Below are 23,122 nucleotides of genomic sequence, written 5' to 3'. Positions count from 1 at the left end.
TGCTGGGAGATCCTCCCAAGGAAAGTGGAGAGTATGGGGGTTTGTACAAATTCATACACAATTAACCTTACCTGATTCCTTATCCCATGCGAAATTGTGGAGAAAGGACCTATTTTCTTGAGTGTTTTTGTTGTTTAGTAAGAGAGACACGCCATTAGAAACACAGGGTGTTTAAGAATTGGCAAATAGTCCTGTTGTTTTTAATCCTTTAATCAACAAAGCCTGATTAGAGGTTTTGCATTGACTGGGAAGTATGAATGTAGTTACAAAAGGGTACGCCTGATCAAATAGGTTGAACGGAGTCTGGGTCAATATTTGCAAAATGTGTTTGTAAATGAAGATGTTTGTTTAGTTTTGATATTACCATTGTCATTCATGAATTTTGTATAGAAATAAATATTGATTTTGTAGTACACATGGTTATAATCGACTATAATCAGGCCTGTCCTCCACTTAAGGTCTTAGTCAACTGTTTTGCTTACATAGTTTTTGGACTATCCGTATATAAAAAAAAACTATTGCACACAAGACGATCACAGTATAAGAAAATACTAAAGATAACAAAGAGACTTACCTTAAGTCCAAATGGGAGTGTTCAGCATCCGCTCTCGACAGTGGGGATAGCTTTACCCTTTGGAAACTTGTGTCAGGCACTGAGGTTAGAGCGGATGTTGATATACAGAGCAGTATAACCGCAGAGGATTGGCAAAACCACTTTTTCAAACTGCATGGTCTGGGCCACGACCCGGAGGCTCTAGAGGAGGCGTACACAATGCTCTTGGCAGCAGAGAGAGGGCTTTCATTCAGAATTGAAGATGTCGCCATTTCCATTAAATCGCAGAAAGCAGACAAGATGGCAGGTCCCAATAAGGTACCAATTGACATCTTTAACGATGAACCATTAACCTGGGCCCTGGTACTTTGGAAAGGTTACACTGCTTGTGTCGGCATGTACATTGTGCCTGAAATGGTGGCTTTATCTAAACAAGCATTGGCAATGCCAATGGTTTGGGCTTTTGTGTAGGCATTGGAAAGGCACTGGCTTGCACTTCCGTAGTGGTATTAACTGCCATTGATGGTAGCAGGTTCAAAATTGAAAAAAACCCACAAACCGTGTGAAGAGAAGAAGAAAGGAAGGGGTGGGGGACAGAAGCAACAGAGGGAGCCGCAGAACTAGGTAAGGGGCAGGGAGGGCGCACGCCAAGCAATGCGATGGAAAAGAACCATGCCACGCCGTTCTCAGATTTCCCCCATCCTCTTGAAGCTTCCACATGATTATAAAGCCCACATTACAGTTTGGGGGTGTAGAAGGATTCACCCGTCTTTCTTAGCGGTGGACAACAAAGGAAGTCCATCATTTGCATAACCGTTTAATGTCAGTGTACCACACTAGTATTGCAATCCATGGGCAAATCCAGTCACAACCCCCCCACCCAGCATTGCCTATTTTCACTGGGCATTCACAGCCGTTTGATGTACTTTCGCACAATGATGGAGGCAAGAAGGCAGCAGATGCCCACACCCTGGCATTCACTGAAAAGCAACGCAAAGCAAAAACAAGAAACAACGTCGCCGCGTCACCCCGGTATAGAGCAAGCACTCGCTCCGACATATAGTACACCTTCCTACAAATCGAAAAAGAAATCTGAGGAATATTCAAAAGCATTGTTCATGGAACCGTAACATTGCCGCAAGTGGTAATATGTTGTAAAGCACATTCAAGCATTTTAACATAAACTATACTTTTCCACTGACCCTAGTAGCAGCAGATCTTATGCACTTTTTTTTTTAACTCGTGCTTCCAGGGGACTCCGCAGTGCTCATCTGTGATGATTGTTTCCAGAGTTCTCTTTGCACAGATAGCAGGTGGTGCTATGTAATACAGGGGGGTACAGTCTATTTCCGACAGGGGATGCCCAGAAAATAATGATGACTGCTGTGGGAGGTTGGACAGGTGAACACTAATGCAAGAGCCAGCTCCCAATAGATTAACTATGCATGGTGAGGTGACCAGTACTGCATGGTAACGGAATGCAGCAGAAGGCAAGTTAAGCGCTATGTCAACCAAACTGGTCTCCACAGATTTGCCAAAGATTTTCCAAATACGAAGGAGGGTAGATGTGCTGCTCAAAGTATGCAATGAATGCGGAAGGGCAGGCCTCACTGAGTGGGGTGGGGGGTGAGCGCTGTTAACTGGATGGGGACGGGAAGATACAAGCCATGGGAAAAGTGGAGGCTGGGCACACGGGGTCCGGCTGGCTGTGGCATGCAGGACAAGGAATCCCACATGAGGAGAGGTGCCTCCTACCCCCCTTCATAGTTACCCTGACTTAATGCCTCACTCCAATACCAAACTGAGAATATGCAGGCCACACACTGAAATCGAACACTGGAACTCCTCCTCAACGACTCTGAAACAGTGTCTCCTGTGTGGCAATCATAGACAAGAGAACCCGTGTAACGAGTGAAACGTGCAGCCAGTGCTGGCATTTTAGCTAACTACCTTGTGCCTTCTGGGACTTATAGTTTTTATTAGCAAGTAAACTGTTTTTATTTTGCATTGAAATTAAAGGTGTTATTTTGCCATACATATGCTCTATGCTATGATGAGTTATTGATGCATTTAATGTTTGAATTTACCACAGTTAATGTAATAACAAAGGGACAGATATAGAAACATACAGGAGCATGTCTACTTTAGCTATTTTAAAAATCATATCATTTTATTTGGAAGATGCATGGTATCTTTCCCATTCAAAGATGGCCACTAGTTTTATCTTGTTTGAGAGCTTCTTTAGAGAGTCATCCAAGATGGCTGCTTCCATGGAAGAGCTCACACAAAATCAAAATATTCTGAGATGAGCAGGAATGGTGGGATTAGCCATAGGGATTACATTGGCTAGGGGCAGGGAATGGGAGGGATTACAACTCTGTATCCCTCCTCAAATGTCATCCGCATTGGAAAAGCATTACAGACCCTCATTCAAAGGCCAAATTGGAAGCTTGCATGTTTATGACAATAGTTTCAGCTTTTAAGGTAGCGCATTCAGCGCCACCTAATAGTCCAAACTAAAAAGGAGGCAAAGATCAACCTGCTAATTACTGCCAAAGTTGTTGCCAAGGTGGTCGTAAGCATATCCAGTCATGGGTCACTGAGAATGAAATAATTAGTACACTCCAGGTGGGCTTCCAGAGCGGTAGGGGAACTATAGATCAAAGCTTCCATCTCTTTCTCCATATTAAAAAATATGCCATCCTTGAAAATTGAATTATATGCTACTTTTGTGGACCTTATGACAGCTTCTGACTGTGTTACCTGTGACCTCCTTTGGGATGTTCTATGCATAATAAACAAGCCACATTGCCTAATTTCAACCATACAATCCCCGTATAAGAACAATAAGGACATTTTCCATTTTGGGCGAGCTAGGGAGTTCACCGCACAGCTTGACGTGACTAAAGGAGTAAGACAGGGGTGCATCCTGGCCCCTCTGCTGTTCTGTATATATATAGAAGAGGTCATTAAAACCTTGCTTTTGAAAGCCAAAGACCCCCTGTGACCCTAACTTAGGTACACATAAATATCCTGATCTCTTCTTTGCAGATGACGCCGTGATTCTATCCACCTCTCACCAGGGATTGAGGTAACCTTTTGGGGCGTTCCTGAGGAAGTGTGGGGAGTAAGGGCTGAGCCTAAATATTGAGAAAACTAACACTCTAGTCTTCAAGCCTAAGTTTAGAAAATATCAGAAAATGAATGCCAAGGTCAGGGGCACATCTTAGAGTAAGTTAAGTCATATGACTACCTCGGAATCCAATTCCTTGAGAATGGTTTTTGGATGAGCCAGCTGGTAAAGGTCTGTGTCAAACTGGAAAAATATAGTGGGGGGCACCATGCATTCTTCAACAGACATGGGAGGGGGCTAATAAGCCCAGGCCTGGATTTGTATATGAAAGAGGCCACTAGTTCTGCCCTTTTTGGGGCTGAACCCTAGGGGTATGAAGATAGTTTACCTGTTGTAGAAAACAAGTTCTTAAAGAATCTTATCTCGTTATCACATGGTACTCCCAATGCTTTAATCCACTTAGAATTTTTTTTTTGCCCAATTGATATTATGGCCCCAATTAAGCCAATCATATACTGGGTACGAATATGGCATACCCCAGAACGTGTGGCTTTTAGGAACTAATTGACCAGTGGCAGCCTCTTACTTAGTGCGGGGGGCGCTGTCGCCCCACCCAGAGAGTATGCAGAGAACAGTGTTCACTCCTCTGCATCATTCGTTTTTTTTCCATGTGCAGAGAACAGTCTTCACTCCTCTGCATCATTCATTTTTTATATGAGGAGTGTGGCCCGCGCCATTTTGGCAAATCAAATGTGTGCAAAAAAAAATAATAACAATGAATTTGCATTGTGTCTCATGTCTCATAGATGGGCGCGTCCCATTTTACGCCGTTTTTTGCAGTGTAAAATGCTTGGAGCTCGCAGCTCCATGCACTTTACGTAACCCATAGATAATTTAGGAGACTGGCACGGTGCTAGAAGGGTGGTCCCGCCAGTATATATCTGTGCACAATGTATGGATCTGATCTTTTACAGTAAGCATTGCATAGCAACTGAATTTAATGAATGTCTTTGGCTGTTTGCCAGCCAATGACATTCATGAGTGTGGGTGCAGTCATGGGCGCATGCGTGTGGTTACAATACCACCTTCTCACATTGTGTTGGATAGTGAGTTGAGGTGGTTGACCGCAGTGAAGAAGAACAGCAGACAGCCCACGTGCATGGCCTTGCCAGCTAGGACTCCAGTAAGTAAGTGTGTGTGAACTTGAAGAAGAGAAGACTTCTTCAGTGGTTAGTTACTGTGCGCAGCCCAGCCTTCATTCGAAAGGGCAGCAGGGCTCCAGGACCGTCTGGACTGGAGCCCTGTCCTGGGTAATGCAGAGCCGAGTTTGAAGCCGTTGAATGAAAAGTAGGCCGCGTAGGCCCGACATCCATGTTTGGCTCTCCACCTTGCCCACTTGTCGGAGCCAGGGCTTCAGGACCGTCCTGGAGACCTGCCCTGGGGAATACAGAGTTGTCGATGTTGTTCGGCCATTGCAAACTAGGCCGGGTGGCCGGGGCCCTCCCTGCATCCATCAACACTTGGCTCTCCAAGTGATAAACCTTCCAGTTGCCCACTGGTCCACAGGTATCCTTTCTGTCCATCTTCAATCTGTAGTAATATACAATTCTATATAATAGAATTGTATCTTACCGCAGATTCGATTTTATGAATCAAATCGATTAATGGCGGCACAGAATATGCCCAGTGTAGAAGGAAGAATGCCGTGTCTGCATATCCTGACCCTGCCAGGCCTGTTGAGGCGGAACAACTCAAAGGGAGGGATTGAGCACCCCTGCCAGGGGAGTGCAGTGCCAACAAGATTATTTACACCCACTCTCCCCAATCACAAACACCCGCAAGCGTGAATGGCCACTGTTTTTGCCCAGAAATCTTAAGATCCACGCTACCACACGTGAAATGTTTTAAGGGGATTTGAACCAAAAGTTAATGGTGCGATACTCCATTGAAATTAAAGTATTTCAAGTAGAAGCTGATGCTCAGTGTGCGGGTTTGGTGTCTGTACATCCTAAATCCCACACTGCTTAGTGCATTTCACTAGTTATGTTATCATTATGTGCTATTTGTAAAGTCAGAACGTGCCGCTCACCCTGACCTGAAGTGCCCCTCCAATTAACAAACTAAACCTGTTCAGAACATCCATCAAGCACCCCCACTTTCATGATCTAAAAACCTGAACTCCCGGGTTTATTCTGAAAGCCTCCTCTATATCCTCTATTAGTGGTGCTGTGACTGCCAGGAGGGAAGTGGGCGGCCACATTAGGGACCTGCTATACAAATGAATGGACGCTTGCTATACTCTAGCCAACAGCATCTTCGGGTCAATAGCAGAAAGAGATTATGCTTGTGAAAGTGTAATATGTAGTTTCACCTTAAAAGGCAGCCTGTGGCTGTAATATGTGTGGCTCTAAGAACACGACATCATCTTCCAGAGCGCGTCATGCCAGGAGCTAGCAATACCCTCCATCATGCCACCTTCTCCTGAACTGCTAGCACCTTCCAATATGCACTGCTGGACAGGAGAGTAGGGGGCCATACATGTCTATTGAGCAATACATGCATTAAGCAATACTTATCCGAAACTGCAAATGCACATTCTCAGCACTGATTATGTATGCAAAATGCACAGCATCTTCAGTGCATTGATATGTATGGGCATATTCCGTTATAAATGCACACACATTGAGCACTGCACATTTCAGCACTACGCAAGCACAGGGGTTCCATGATGCACATCCAGCATTGCACAGACTCGCATACATTCAGCATTCAACCAAGCATGCGTTTAATAGACTTTGCGCTCTGTGTGCAATGAGGCGGTAGTGCATGCATGGTGCATGGTCCTGATGCTGCGTGCAGTGGTCTCGCTTTTAGGTGGGCACTCACTGTGAGGTCTCGTTTACTTGCTTCCACTCCCAGACCCGCCTTGTTGTCATGAAAACTACCAATAAAGTACCCTCTGTCGCCGATGCACCTGCTTCGCTTAAACGCTCTTCATGTGTGGAAGCCCAAAATGCTCGTGCACATGTGCACGGTGCATGGTGCATTTACTGGAAAGGGAATGCTTTAAAGCAGGGACTCTCTGGTGTCCAGGGAAGAGATAGCAGACGCGCCCGGGTGTTTTTTTTCCCTAACAATCAGTAGGACTCTTTTTTAAAATCACGTTCACCAATGCTTGTTGAGAATGCACACGCAGTTTGGCCATCCCACAGTGTGGGGACATTTGTCACGTGCTGCCATCATGGAGGACCCCGCGTTGAGCTTGCCACACACAAGTCTCACGATTTAAACACATGGGGCATAGGAGACTTTCATATTCAGATGAAAGGGCAGATTTTTAAGTGCACATTAAACATACTGTGTTTTCTATGGTAGGAGTTAAGGTGTGATGAGAAATCATATTACTATCCTACACTGCACCTGGTACAGTGAATTGGGAAATCTAGTGAGCTGTCTTTCCATTTGATAGCTGTGATGCACGGCTTTCCGAGGTACAATCCGCCTGACCTCTTAACTTTGAGGTGCATGTGGGGAGGGGATGGTTGCAGGAACCCTGATGACCCCCACCAGTAGTGTAGTGACAACATACCAGGTACAGGTGGGTGGGCCTGCGTGAGCTGAGCACTAGCAGTGTGACTGCTACTGCGCTGCCATTTTTAGCAGCGGTTTGTCATCTGCATGCTTTGACACAGCATCGGGTTAACATGCTGCTCTATCAGAGTGTGCTGTATGAGGCAATATGCCCTGAGGTGGCAGGCGAGGGTCCTTTAAAGAGGGCGACGGGCCGTTACCCACAGGGTGGGCCCAGCCACTGAGGGGCAAATCGCCATTAGCACCCGTATAGCATGCTACGTGGGTGCTAATGTTTCTTTTTTTAATGGAAAGTATTATACCAAGATGGGCGCCATGGAATAGGAAGATGGGGCTCCGTGTGGCTCCTCTTCCATTTCCAATTTCCATGGCGACCAGAGCGGGGATGGGAACAGCAGCAGCTCCGCCGCAGCTAACAGGTAAGTGAAATTGGGGGGAGGGATTAAAAACAAAAACAGGGTCGATGGGGGGAGATGGCGGGTGGGGTAGCTGGCTGTCAGGCGGCATAGAGTGCAGGCATTCACGGGTAGTGTCAGCCCGCGTTCCTAGCCACCTGATTGGCTGGCTCCTCCACCCAGGGTGCTAATACTGGTTTCCCTGCAGCAGCAGGTGTAAGTAATAGTGGGAGTCGTGAAATGTCTAGCTTCCGAGCAAGTATTACATTTTAAGGAGGTGCCAGCCTACTTTTGGCACATATGTACAATGTACACCATTTTTATATCTGTAAAGGATTTTTGAAGTATATTTTCTTCCTGGCTCAGAATCATTCTGCCCAGTTTCTACATTGGTATGTTCTTCATAGATTCAGTGGCCATACAGTACTTGTGCGCCTTTCAGCCATTCTGTTTTCATGGTCTTCAAATTCATTCCCTTCCAAGTTTGACCTATAGCTGCACCTTAACGTCACTTGGATGTGATCTACTTAATTTCACCTTTCCTTTGCACAACCATCAATCCCAGACCCTAAACAAGTGTCACACCGTGTTGCTGCGATAGGACTCCTGGGAGGTAATTTACAGAGCAATGAAGATCTTTGTGTTATGGGAAGAATCCAAGGTGATCTTAGGGCCATTTAGGAACATGCATGTAATGGCTGGGATCATATAGAATAACTCTGAGTCCAAACAACTGAACCGACTCAGGAAGGTGCAAAGTACAGTTTTATTAACAATTATCTAAAACAGGGAGTTACAATGAAATCAGCGGACGTACACTCAGTTTTTCTCTCAGCGATCTTTACACAAAACATAGTATTTATATCAAAAATACATCAGAAATAACATCACACTACGTGGCAATAATGAAAAACCTATCAAGGGTCGAGATTGGCTGAGGGGAATATCTAAGTATACTTTCTATAGGAACTAGGATTGTGATTGGCGACCCTCTATCAGGTGGACAACAAATGCCTACCTCTAAAACATGTAATCTTCAGAAACATTAGATACACCGTTTCTCATTGGTCTTCAAACAATAAGGTCCTTCGTTATATGGACTACCATAATTGGTTGCCACACTTGTGCCATGTCTGGAACATTCGGTTCACTTAGCAGCACATAAGCCCAGACCCAGGTGCAAGGAGATGGGGCATGACACTTCCTCCCCACCCAATTAGCCCAACATCTCTCATCACCCATGCCTTCTGCCATGAAGATTTTCTTTGTACTTGGCCTTGCAAAGTATCCTTCTCTTTGAGAATGCTCAGGAGTGAGGGCACTCACTATCGTGTCTTAGGACTCCAAGTTCGAACTCTATTTTCATCCTTGGCTTACGTGACAGGAGACCACGATTTGGTCAATTTTGCAGGTTTTAAATGCTCTTAATGTATTAAACTTGGCACTCTTGGTGTTCTTTCTTTCACCTTAACATGGAATTATTCATCCTCCGCACGTTCCCTCATTTCCAGAATAGATAGCGGACCTTGGCTGCTTCAGTCTTGACTCCAGGCCAGACAACCTCGACTTGCAACTCTACGAATCTGCTTATTCTTGCTGCAACACAGTTTTCCCTTCCCGCTTCATGGGTCCTAGCTTACTAAATTCATGATACAGATGTCCAGTTTCTATATAATGGCTGCTTCACCTGTGTTCTGCTCACCACGTATAGCCAACTTCTATGATGACTTAGGGCCATTCACAAAAGCGTTTTATAATGGCAAAACCCCCTTGGAAAACGTCTGTGAATCAGGGGCTTAGTTTACCTTGCGTTTCAGCATCTGTACAATTATTGAATGGATGGTTTTCTGCAGCAATTTGTGTACGAATAATCTTCTTCTTTGTATTTAAAAGCTCATTTGATTCTTTACTCTGTCATTTGTTTCTTTAGGATCTATACATTCTCTTCAACCAATATCTCGGGACGTCGTACATACTTTTGATGACGTCACTAACTTCTTTTGTTTGCTTTTTCTCATATTCCTTCAGGGAGTTCCTCCCTTAGGTTGTTATCACTTTGGGGATAAATTCAACGGGTATCTTCTTTCGAACACACGCTGCGGTATTGGCACAACAGCAGGTGTCAAACACGGTACAGTCTCATTTCTCCAACATATAGGAGTAAGGAGGTCTCTTGCAGAGGTATACAGCTGCTCTTCTACAAAGGTGGGCTCTTTCGGTGGGACGTAACATGATGCCTTTTGTGTTGAGGGTATTAGTGAGAGGGGGCAGCTCTATGGGCAACACTGCTGCTGCACATGCACAACCAAGAACATTTTCACGTTTTTGACGCTGCATTTCCTTTTATTTGCTCCCTTGCTTGTCATTAGACCTTTGGTGCTATAGTGCATGGCTGCAGCATGGGCAGAGGAACAGGGCTCTGTTAAAGGCACAGCGGCCTCTGCATATGTTACATTATTTTACGTTTGTATAGCGCCTACTGCCTTATTTTATGGCATCAAAGCGTGTTTGTCTACAGAGAAGCAAAGGAGACGTATAAAAAAAGAGTGAAAGACTTATCTTTGGTGGTAAGGAGGCAGGTCTGTGTTGGGGGCAGTGGGGAAGCGGGAAAGGATGGATGCACGCACCCTCTATGAAATAGGAATGTTACACATGTAATATCCCACTCAAAGTCCTTCTCTTGCACATTTTACCCCCACAGCTGTGTAAAACCAATTCAACACTGGTAAACCTAGCAATAGATAATGAAGTTCCTTCTGTCCCAGGTGATGCAAGAAGTTTCACTATTTCAGTACTTCACGTTGCCTACTTAGAACGCTTCTCAGTGGTTTACATTTTCGTTAAATTCTCCACCTTAGTAAGAGGACCAACGCATATGAATGCCAGTAACAGCATGACAAAATGATATTTGTCCGTCATTACTGGATAGCTATTTAATTAATTTCTTTATGCATGTAATGATTCAACATAGTACCAGCTATTCTCAATACAAGCCGCTGCAAAATACACCATCACACTTGTACACGTAAGAATAAAGTACCACCATTAGTGCCTGAACCCTAATGCTTTTTAGGTCATATTTGTGTGGTTTTGACAGTAAATTACACATACATTTTGGAAGCCATTATTTCAAGATTTTCATGTTGGTAGAACTCCCTTGCGCCATCTTAGATGTGGGTTGGGCTCGCTGGCTGTGCTCGCTCGCTTACAAATTTGCCCGGAGAAATGTATGCCCCACCACCTTTGAAAGTCACCAGCCGCCACTGGAGTTGGCCCATCTGTTGAGAGTAGAGGGGGGCATGAATTTGGTGTGGGTTGCTCATGTGAAAAAAGGCCTTCATGACTTGAATGAACATGATGTATGGCTGCGCCGTATGCAGATTAATGAAGCCACACCTACTAGAATCAAAAGAAAGTCACTTATAGGAAGAACATGATGGATGCGTGTTGTAACTTGAAGTTGGCTCCCAGTTATCTGGGCACCAACCATGCATTCGGTTTCGAGAAATATCTCAACTATGTCAATCCACCATTTCCTTCTGCCTTATTAACTGATTTCAGATTGGCCAGACTGAAATTGGCCTCCTTTACAAGGACATGGAGGAAGGGGAGTTTGAGTAAATTTACCATCTGCAGTACCTGTGAGGAAGCAATAACACGTTTGATGTCTTTCTACCATCAGACCAGGGATCTGAGAGCGCTTTATCTTAAACCCGTTCTGAGATTGGCCGTAATAGGCACCACCTCCGATGCCCTGGAATTTTGTAGATGTACAGATGATGTAGAAACTGTACATAAAGTAGCCAAATGTGTCCATCATGCCTGGCTACTAAGGCCCAAGCGTAAACCAGGAGATAAACGAGCAAGGGAAATTAGGCTATCATTTTAGGGGGGCAACATGTTTGATAATGGAAAGTTTAGACGTGGAGGTTGCGAGTATCTCACTCTCTCGTATTTGGCCACCGCCCGTCATTCTGGGGTTGCGATGCTCTCAACCAAGGCCCACATTGTTAATCAAGTTACAAATTAATTTGGAAAAATAGGCCAAAATTCGAGGGGGGTAAAATGGCCAACAACTGAATGTTTGGATGTGGCGACTGCGAGTATTTCTCCCACTTGTATTTATGCCTCTTTACATTGGGGGTAATGGCGATTATTTGATGTGATTCTCAACATTTGTTTACCTCTTTGATACATTTTGCATTGTCCCCTTTTTAAAAGTATATATATATATATATATTGATTATACTATTGTTTCGGAATGCACATTGCACAAAACTGTTTTTACAATTGTGTATACATTTTATGGCTCTGTGCCGAATACAAGTTTTACAACAACAACAATATCAAGTAATACTCCATAGCAGGTATCCAGCCCAGCCCTCAGAGTACCTGTGATTGAAGCAGGCTGATGTTGTCATAGTAAGAGCTGAAATCCTTGCCAATCACAGGGCCGCTCTTTTTCATGAAGTTGTGGATCTTCAGCTCCAACTCCCGATTGGCTTCTTCGAGAGAAAGCACCTATCGGCAGAGACAACGACATCACTGAGCAGGTCTAGAGCCAGGACAAGACTTGAGGAATCTACTAAATGTCTAGAGCTCATCAATAAGCATTTGTACCCTTGCCTGTGACGCTTACTTAGTCCACCTATGCATGACTGCATAGACGAGCATAGCCCAGACAATATGGGAGTGGATTACAATTATCCCGCAACCAGGATGAAACAGGGGGAGCAAGAAGAAAGATGGGGCTAAATAGAAGTAACAATAAATAGAGCAATCCTGGCAAAAGCAGAAGAAAGTATTAAGCAAATATTTCCAAAACCTAAATTCTATCATCAATTCCAGCACACGTTCTTGAGAATATCACGCAGGCGATTCTGCATAGTGCATAGCCGGAGCAACCATTTACATGCGTACATAAATCAATCTTTCCTTATCAGCCAATTTCAACATTTCATCCATCCAAACATCCACTTCTGGAGACAATGTCAATTTCCATCATGCAGAGTTAATCCAATCTGTGCGTCCAAGTGTGACCCATGACCTCTCAACACCTGTCTGCCTTCACAGAATGGATACATCTTGGGATCGACTGAATTATTTAGATATCAGAAAGATGGAATTTGGAATCCAGTTTGGATCTTCCAGCAACATTTCGAAAATCAAATCAGAGTTGAACGACAGGATCCCAGCAGTGTAAATAAATGAGTTGCCTGGCTTTGCTTCGACCTGTGAGCAACAGTGGGGTGAGTTTCATGGTAATTGATTAGGGTTGGCTGAATGGCAGAAACAACTTTAGTTCTTTCATGAGACATTCACAAATACAGATTATCGGAATTTAAAAAATCCTAGATTTCATCCCTAGGCTTCACAATGCCATAATCCCATCACACGTCTTAATATTTCGTGCCACACATCACACGTCTTAATATTTCGTGCCACATCATCACCCGTATTAACCAACTGCTCTCAAGTGCCTTTATGTCAGATCCCTACTCGCCCTTTCTGACCCACCACTGCCACATCAGTTCCACTGACACGGCCACTGCACCGTTCCTCCACAGTGCTTCCATGACTGACACCTGCTGTCCTCTGAAAGGCTGAAGACTCTGGTGTTTCATGGGCCTCTGAGGAGGTCGAAGGGGCCACCAGATAACATCGGCGAAGTTGCCAGAGAGAGAAGGCAAAGGGTGTCACAGTTACTTGTGTAAGTTACGGGGGCGGGTGATTCCAATGTCAGGATCCAATTATTTTAATGTTGTCACTCATCATTGCTCCAGTCCGTGCTGCCTCTGCGGCGGGTGATGAAGGATGTGGGATGCTCCGGGGCAGTCCTACTTCTTGGTGGTTGTCTTGGGCATGCTGATGTTGTGATCGTCATTTGACTGGCTAAACACTTGATGTTGTTAGCAACGTTGTATGGGGAAGGTTGTTAGGCAGTGGTTTGGTGGAACACATGATATATAACTGACTGCGTGACCGCCCATTGAAGGACTGGTGCACATTGAGATTAACAGTAGGGGTGCATCTGTGGGGGGCACTGAGACTGAATAATAGCTTATATTATCAGTTTATTTTCTTAGCATATCATTATTGCCAAGAAATGAAGCAGTTCACATTGGTCTTTCCAGAGATCTAGGCGGCCTAGACTAGGCTGGTGTCTTCCCGTCGTCCAGGAGGGTTGCCACCATCATGCCCAGACCTGAGAGTACCGGTCATATGCTCGGTCTCTAATGCAGTGCTCTAGACTGCTGCCTCTCCGTCGTCCCAGGGGGACGCCACCATTGCCCCAAGACCTGACAGTTATGGTCATATGCTAGGTATCTTATGCCATGCTCTAGACTGGTGCTTCTCCGTCATCGTGGAGGGACGCCACCATAGTGCCTAGATCTGAGAGTGCAGGCCCTATGCTAGGTATCTAATGCAGTGCTCTAGACTGGTGTCTTCCTCTCGTCTAGGAGAGACACCACCAGTGTGCCCAGATCTGAGAGTACTGGTCATATGCTCGGTATCTAATGCAGTGCTAAAGACTGGTGCCTCTCCGCCGTCCGGGGGGGGGGGGCGCCACCATTGTGCCGAGACCTGATAGTAACAGGCATATGCTAGGAATCTAATGCCATGCTCTAGACTGGTACTTCTCCGTCATTGTGGAGGAACGCCACCATAGTGCCTAGATTTCAGGGTGCAGGCCCTATACTAGGTATGTAATGAAGTGCTCTAGACTGGTGTCTCCCTCTCGTCCTGGAGGAACACCACCATTGTGCATAGATCTGAGAATACCAGTCATACGCTAGATATCTAATGACGTGCTCTAGACTGATGTCTCATCCTCATCCCTGAGGGACTCCACAATTGTACCTATGCTAAAAAAAAGGTGAAATGGGTGACTCCCCCTTGTTAACAGCTTCTTTCCCTCCTGGATGAGCACGCAGAGGTAAATGCTAAGGTGCTCCTATGTAGATAACAGGACTGGGCCTCAGAGGATGATTTTCGGTGGGAGTCACAGGAGAGTTTCTGGGAAGGGAAAAGGACCCTACAGGCGTGTTTCCTTCTGGATATTGCTAGATTTCGCTGGTCTACACTGGGGCCTGCTTTGCTTTGTCTTCATAGACCTGATACAGGCTTCTGATTCGGCTGACAATGGTCTGATCAGGTTGGTGGGTCACCCCAGAACCTTGTAGCGCTTGTATGCGCCCGAAATATTACTAAGCTAAGGTATACCATGCCAGAGGGGTATATGAAGGAACTCTTCTCAGTTGATAAAGGGATATGCCAGGGGAATAATCGCCCTTTTTAAGGTGTACATTAACTGTATCTCTGAAGGATTCCCCCAGAAAGTGGATGTGGATCCACAGAGGTTGAGTGCGGTTGAGCTGCCCAGACTTCTTTTCTTGGAGGACGTAGTCCTGTTGTCCATAAGAGCCAGTGGCATGAATAAGCTTCTGGTGCCTTTGGAAGGTTCTGTCGGTCCAGCAATTTTTTTGGGGGGGGCTCTCATTTCGGGCGCGGCTTAAATGATGGGTCTGGTCTAATAATTGATGGGCATGGCCTAGAAAAGCACAGGTAAGACCAGAATGCTCAGGAGTGGTCTGGCCTAAGCAACCAGGTGCATATCCCAACACTGCCTGCCTGGTAAATTCTTCCTTAGATGCACTCTCCCTTCGAGTATAAGAAATACAAGTTCCACAGCATGATTTATTAGACCCTTAACTAAGGGCATTGGCAATAGGTTATGGTGTGAGGAGGCACATTAACAGGCACACTAACATCTGAGTACACAGGTCGGGCAAGACAACCCTTTAAAGCTATTACACATAGAAGTGCATAAAGTGGGAGCAGCCAGGCATAAAGTGCCAGCAGCCGTGCATAAAGTGCCAGCAGCCGTGCATAAAGTGCCAGCAGCCATGCATAAACTGGGAGTGGGGTTTAAATTGAACACAACATCAAAACTCCCAGCACAGGGCCAGAATCAGGGAAAACAACCCCCCAATGCTGAAAACTCACTAGCCACATTCTTGGACCTGCTAAATCGTCATGACCCACCTCTCACCTTCCTCCTCCTCACTCCCAGCTTTGGCTTGCAACAATACTCTGTTTTATAAAGACACCTTGAAAGGTACCAAATTATAATAAATTACTATCAAAATGATATGGAAAAAAAGAGTGCATGATTGTAGGGCTGTTTCAACCATTTTAAATGAGGGCCTACAAATACCACAATGCAATTCAATGGAAGGGTAAAAAGAAATGACACATGTGTTTTTGTAAATGTACTTTCAAGACTCACGGCAAAAGGCACCGGCGCTAAACCATGGCGCTATTAGCACCATGGTTGCTGCCGGTTTTGTAACGAGTCTGCCATGGTGAAATGGGGAAGTACCACCCCATTCCAAGGTTGGCGGGGCGGTACTTCCCCATTTCACCATGGCCCTTCCCCATTCCCATTTTTGCCCCATAGGGCATAATGGGAATGGGGAAGGCGGAAATTACAGTACCGCAAATTGCGGTACCGTAATTAGCACCAAGGTCCCTTTGCGGGTCCATTCCTTAACGGCTGGTAAAACCAGCCGTTAAGGTGGGAACCCGCAAAGGGACCTCGTAATCAGGCGCTAAGGGATTACCGCTACCGGTACCCTTACCGGTAGCGGTAATCCCTTAGCGCCAGGGTCGTAATGAAGCCAATGTGTGAAAAGGGGACCTGGTTGACTTTTCCTTGTTTGACAAAGGCATGCTTCATATGCAATGAAAAGGTGACATTGTACAAAAAGAAAACACGTTTTGGTGTGTCGATTAAGACTTACACCTCTCCATGCATTAAAAACAGCATAACAATAATATGAGAGGATATTTTCTTTAAATGTTGCTGGGAAAGAATAAATGGTGCACACCTTTTAAACAGAAAGGATCTGCTGCACTTAAATAATCACAGCAGAGCAAAACAATAACATGGGATATTTAATCACGCTTCAACGGATCACTCGCATGCTCTATTGGGCACATTTCTAGCCCAGGACGATGATTATCCTGGTTCGATTCCACCTGTCATGGCTAACATGTAAATGTACATTACAGCAACACTCTACCTTTCTTTTTTTAAATAACTTTTTAACTACCAGCCTAAAAATCAAGCTTTGATAATGCCAATAGTTTAATATTTATAAACAAGCCAGAACTGTTGGGTTTGCCAATACTTGTTATTAACAGGGCTTCTGTGAAGGACATGCATACTGCTTATAAATCGAGTGGCTGAAGGCAGACTTGGGTAAGGCATTTTTATTACACCGGTAGCACGTCTACAGCTCCAATTAAGTCATTAACTCTCAGAAGACTAGGCCTTGAAAAAAAAACTGGCAGGCACTTCAAGTACCAAGTTTGATGGTAAGGCTTAATTAAAAAGTGAACCCAAGGAATTCCCATGAGGAGGTTTTTTGGGCGAGTGTGGCAGGGGTTGAATGGGAATGGCTATAGGGACTAGCATGGCCATGGGAGGGCATATAACCAAACAACACCTACAAGCTCTGTGTCCCTCCAATATGCCATTTCTCCCCATCTGTACTCTAATGGAATAGTTCGGGCTTGTAGGTGGCGCAAGCACCACCCAATAGCTCTAATAATTTAAAAAAAACTGGGACGGCATGCACTGTCGATGTGCGCGCTCTCTGCAGATACGTACTGTAACTGTCACTGCCTGAAGGAGCCCCAATGAAGTGTATGACCTCAGAACAAGACCACCCGGGTTTACATAGTTGCTCTCCATAAGCACCGTTCGAATGACCAACACCCCTACCTGTGTACCGCCATGTGTATTCCAAGTCATTTGGAGTGATCCCAAAGGTGATTGCCATACACATAAAACTGCCTCTGCAAATCAACTTTAACTAAAACCCCATCCTGGCACACGCTCCTGTTTTTCACCCCGCACACTGGGATTTTCAAAGCCCACTTGTGCAGGGAAAAAGCTGGGCAGTGGTTTGCTTGGACATCCAAAGGCGCCCCCCCCCCCCCTCCTCATGTGACTTACCTTGGCTTCTGCGTCTTGGTGAAAGGCGGCACGAAGCAGAGACTGCAGATCAGGGCAATATAGCACGCAGGGTTGGAATCGAGAGTGAAATTCCACGCAATGCACCTCACACACTTCTATCCGGGTTGCGGCTGCAGGCGTGTGGGGCCACATCTTACTCCCACCATCCCTCATGAAGGGACCACTAGAGCAAGCGCACCCGCGAGCAAATGCAGCAACGTGGCGGACATTGTGCACACTGATGTGGTGGGACAAGGGAACCCCGGCAGAGCACAAGCTGAGAATCACTTTTTGGAGAGTGCCGGTGCTCTGTCCTGGCTAGCCCCGGCCAACTTGAAGCCCTGAATATCATTACCGACATGTGATCATTCCCTCCTCCAATTGTTCTGTGCAAAGCCTTGGCATCCCTCCTCGCTAGAGCGCTGCACTTCCCGAATGACATGTAGAGGTGATATTGGACAGAGGCTTGATGCCATGTTCCACCCTAAGCACTTGTCATAGTCAGGGCCGGCCTTAGGGCAGGGCGGGCCAGGGGACCGCCCGGGGCGCCATAGCCCCGCAGGGTGCCATTAGCCACCCAGGGCACCAGCTCGGGGGAGCCTTCAAGGGCTACCCCGAGCTGGCGTGGCGAGAGAAGTGTCCTTTTAAAATTAAATGCGCTCGCGGGAGCAGGTGCATTTAACAATTGGGTGCTGGCACCCTATTGAGATAATTACCTCCCTGCTGAGATGGGGGGAGCGGGCGGTTCTATCAGTGCCCTATTGTAGTGATTAACTCCAACAGTTCCTGCAAGGCATGGGGATCAAAAACAGCAAAGGAAAAACTTTAATATGCAAGAAGGCCTGTGTTGAGTTCTACATTTGACCTGCAAGTCCACGCAAAAAAAGCCCCAAGCGAGCATTCAAGGGTCTTTTCATAAAATGCAATTACCTATATGCGTGTGGCGTCTTGAGCAGTGCATGGTGGTGGCCAAGTTATAGTTGCTTTTGCAATTTCTATGTTTTTATTACAAAAGGCTAAACATACTTAATGTTTTTTTGCGGGTGAACACACGTTTATAACTTGTCCTATAAGGTGTAAGCGACTCAGAAGGACCTCAAAGATGTTTTAAAAGTAGTAAATCTTCTAAAAACTTTGCCAAAAAATTCGGACATGACAGGACTTTCTTTTTCAGAAAATTTTTTGCACATTCGACCACAGGCACCAACATTATGAGCGTCCCGAAATCAACTTTTTAATAAAACATTGAACTTAGCCATGACTGCAGTAGCACTATTAACAACCCTGTAATATATTGATTACTGTTGTTTCATAGACAGGAATGATTGAGTGGTAATTTATTTTGACCAATTGACTTCGTGTTGATAAAATGCACATGTATATGTGGAGGGATAGTGGGCACACAGAGGTGGGTAAGTATATGATACGGGAGGGCGATGCTAGATGGTATGGGGGCATTTAAAGAGAAAAGAAAATGGGAAAATGCCACAAAGTCATTTCTGTGTAAAGGATTGCCCCTCGCTAATTTCTGTCAATGAACTCATTTTGAAGATAACCTCAACCCAAGACCCAAACAACACCCTCAACAAATGCCTCATGGATATGTACACCTGGGTGACAATCAACAATCTCAAACTAAACCCCGGGCCAAGACAGAAATAATGACCCCCGCCCCCCAGAGGATACCGCAACAGACACACAACTGAACAGGCCCCCTGGCATGGGAGGCCAACCGGAAGCATCTGCCGTGACAACAGACCTGGGAATTCTCATGGACAACAGACTCTCACTGGAACCACAAATCAATGTAATAGCAGAGAAATAGTTCTACCTCCTGTGACTAATTACATGGATCCTCCCCTACCTCTCCTTCCCCCACAGAACCTTTGGAATCATCTCCCTAGTATTATCAAGTATCGACTACACGAACAGCCTCTACCTTGGAATGTCAGAACGTCTGACCAAAAATCTCCAACGCATTCAAAATACTGCAGCAAGGATACTCATGAGACTAAACAGAAGCGACCACATGACACTAGCCCTGAGAAGCCTACACTGGCTCCCATTAAAATAACGCATTAACTTCAAAGCCCTCTGCATCACGCACAAATCACTTCACGAACAAGGTGCCAAATTCCCCCAAGCCAAAATCAACCGCTACCAACCAGGAAGAAATGTAATATCAAGCAACGTCCTCCAAATAGAAATGAAACACTACAAAAAAGGAAATTATAACGAATGCTCTAATAGCTAATCTATGGAACTCAATCCCGAGGGAAATAAGGACAGAAGATCACCTTACCTTCATGAAAAGACTGAAAACCGCTATTCAACTCACTCAGACTAGCATAAAAATGGGCAACTCCCACAACTATCACCGTGGACCCAAGACATTCAAGGAACTGTACGGATCCTGGAACCAAGAATTAAACAACCACACTCTACTAACCACTAACCACCTTCTCCTCACTCCTCGCCAGCATACCCCACACATAACTTACACAACCTAATGGGCCAGTCCTACCACAAACAAAACATACAACATGCGTCAAAAGAACAAACTGCTGAAAAGAAACAATCCAGACACTGGGCATTGCCCCTTGCGGACACAATAACCCAGTGCGCACAATCCAAACACACTCAGATGCCAGTTTCCTGTGGTTCTGCAAGCACCAACAGAAGAGCACAACCTGTACCCTATCCCTCAACCCTCACTGACCTATCCAACCCACTTTCAACATAACATATAGAACCATAATATGTAGTATATTACAGTTTACATCCTGTATTAGCCATGTGTAATAAATAGTGTATATATCTTCCATCTTTTACCCCTTGTGTTTTGGTTGCACATCTGAGATTCTCTCAAAAACACATTATGCTACCTGCGATAAAACAAGACACAGCTCAGTCTCAGAAAATAAAGCGTATATATGAGAACATATCAAAGGAGAACCACTAGCAGACTATAATTAGTCCTATGTAGCCACACCATCCAACACCAATCTCATATAGCATTTTGGAAAAAAAAATGTAAATAGTCCTATATATTATTCTTTAGGGATTCGGGTGTATTGAGGATTGGGCATGCACTTAGACCCAGTCCCTCTTCTTCTAAAACTCTCCCTACGATCAAGAAGAAAGACACCTCAAGACCCTAAATGCCTATCAGATGCTATAGCCACGTTAGCCTCACAACCAACTCATTTGGCGACCAAATGAGTGTATATAGTTCATGGGTACACACATTTTAATGTTATGGTGAGAAAGCACCAAGCCAAGCTTGCTTTGCATACTTAGAGATTGAAGCATACAACCCTTTCATCACAGAAATATATGTTAGTTATAAAGATTTGTGGTCATTCATATCTTCCCAAAAAGCACTTTGATTTCATGCAAATCAGCCAAGACCACTCATTAGTTGTATTTGTCCCCATCCCCTTTCTCATTGTGGTATGTACCAGAATGCCCAATGCAAGATGATAGTGCATCAGAACATTATTTATATAGCTATTCTAGGTTTTAATAATGTGCTTTTCTCAGTAAGAGAAATGTAACACTGACTATGGAAGCAATATATTCTGCAAGTGATCGTTAGAAAAGAACATTGTACATTCTTAAAAAGAGTCATTTTAAAATGGTAACACAATTAAATAATGTACTTATTTCAAATAGCTTCCTTTGCTAAAAAAAAAAAAAACCACCCTTTTCAAGTTATCTGTGTTTTATTTCTGGTTGCACTACTGTCAGCAAAGGCTGGGGTGGCTCTAACAAACTCACAATTAACAGTGGGACTCTCCCCACAGAAATAGAGAGAGAAAAGGAGATAGAGAAGGGGAGAGAGAGGGAGAAAATAAAAGAGAAAGAGAAAATGAGAGATAGAGAGACTGATAGATCGAAGTACCATACGCCTGGCATATAGTTTTGTTTATTGATTTTTAAATAACAGCGCACGATAAGTCGATATCAAGATCACATTCATGGGGAAATGAAAGCACAGATGAATGTACAATTGTTTACTTTTTCACACCCTGGCAGGGTGTGAGGTCTAATGACCCAAACTAAAGACTGGGACTAAGGTGCCTTGCCCTGTGTTGCACATGGTAATGAGTGTAGCCTTGCCCTCAAACAGGAGGAAGTTGCTTTACAAGAGCTAATAAGATCGTGCAAACACAGCCTTTCCCTGGGCACCTCAGGGGCCTGGGGCCTGTGATGAATTGTCTGACACGGTGGAGTAAATACGGCTAAAGTACCTTGCCCAGGTAGGCAGCCAGGCGGTCGTTTAGGTTTTGCATTGTCCATTTTTCGTTGTTGCTTAGAATCCCAAATTCGCTGGCACCGGATCCGACGCTACCGCCAAAACCTGCCACATACCCCCCAGCATCGAGAGGGCTGAACAGGCCGGCGCTGGACGAGGTCCTGATCTCCCTGCCTCCGGCCACACCTGCCAGACTCAGAGACGTTAGACTTGGCCCGCTGCTGCCCGGGCCACTAAGCGCTTGGAAGCTCGTTGTCGCCCCAGGCGGCACTACAGAGAGTCTCAATGACCTCATCGTCACGGGTGAAAGGAGCAGACTAGCAGAAGAAGCGAGCCGAGAGCATCACTAGGAAGCCGACTGTGTGCCGGCCCGTAGGCGGCCGTCTTATAAAGGCTGTGTGGGGAGCGGTGCTGCGAAAAAAAAGTGTTCCATAACTGGCTGGGCCACATTAGCGCCTGAAGAAACAAAGGGTTGACAGTTAGCACAAGCAAAATAATGAAAGCGGTGCTGCCTGCCTTCACATCTCCATCGAAGTATGTTCTCTGTTGGTTTTGCCCTTGCAAAATAAGTCCTAGGCAAATCCAGCAACTTACACGCCCACTCAAGACAGCGCAGGTGCTCTTTGTTTGTCAGGGGCTTCTTAAAATAAATATCCATGGTTGAAAAGCACAGTAGATGGAGCACTCTCAAAAATGATTCATCGTAAATGATTTTTTCGTGCAACCATTTTGCTTCGTGTGTGCCTGATGAACTAGGTTTTTCTATCCTAGAAGGGCTGACGTCACCGGCCTTGTGTGGGCGGCAGAATCCCTTTGACAATGTCAGATGAGTTATAGAAAGCTGTGAGGGGTTTCACGGACACAGAGAAGAACCAATCAGTGAATGCCGACTCTGTCGGGGGCACCTTTTTTGGTAGTATGAGCTTCGTACAGCGTTGTGCACAAAGAAACTGCCCAAATTCTTCCAACTATGACCGTGTGGCTTCTTTGAACTATGCATGTTATATACGAGCGCTGACAACATACCTCACAGCGCATTGAGGCCATACAAATGGGGAAAGGGTGCTATATAAATGACGAATACAATATTTTGTAGCACACACTGGGATTTAAGTACAGGAGGCCATGTGCTGTTCTACCCATGATGCTCCACCATTGCCAGTGCAGCATCGTGCTATTTAGGTAAAGAACACAATTCTCGGATGATCGCAATGCGTGTATTGTCCAC

The 23,122-nt window shown here is 45.2% G+C and overlaps 1 protein-coding gene across 2 annotated transcripts in view; it reads right to left on the bottom strand.

Moving 5' to 3' along the window:
- LOC138521570 (keratin, type I cytoskeletal 19-like) overlaps nt 1–22,267 on the bottom strand; it is a 58,703-nt gene extending 36,436 nt beyond the window's left edge. For both annotated transcript variants that reach the window (XM_069634513.1, XM_069634514.1), the window contains exons 1-2: nt 21,890–22,267; nt 12,005–12,133 (exon numbers count right to left, since the gene is read on the bottom strand). In XM_069634513.1, coding sequence (XP_069490614.1) covers nt 12,005–12,133; nt 21,890–22,189 — 429 coding nt within the window. In that variant the 5' untranslated portion in view covers nt 22,190–22,267. The remainder of the gene's footprint in view (nt 1–12,004; nt 12,134–21,889) is intronic.
- Nucleotides 22,268–23,122: the final 855 nt, after the last annotated feature.

Source organism: Ambystoma mexicanum, chromosome 13 (genome assembly GCF_040938575.1).
Source record: "Ambystoma mexicanum isolate Mex_15411 chromosome 13, UKY_AmexF1_1, whole genome shotgun sequence".
In the NCBI taxonomy this organism is placed as follows: Eukaryota; Metazoa; Chordata; class Amphibia; order Caudata; family Ambystomatidae; genus Ambystoma; species Ambystoma mexicanum.
This window is presented reverse-complemented; position numbering and strand designations above follow the sequence as displayed.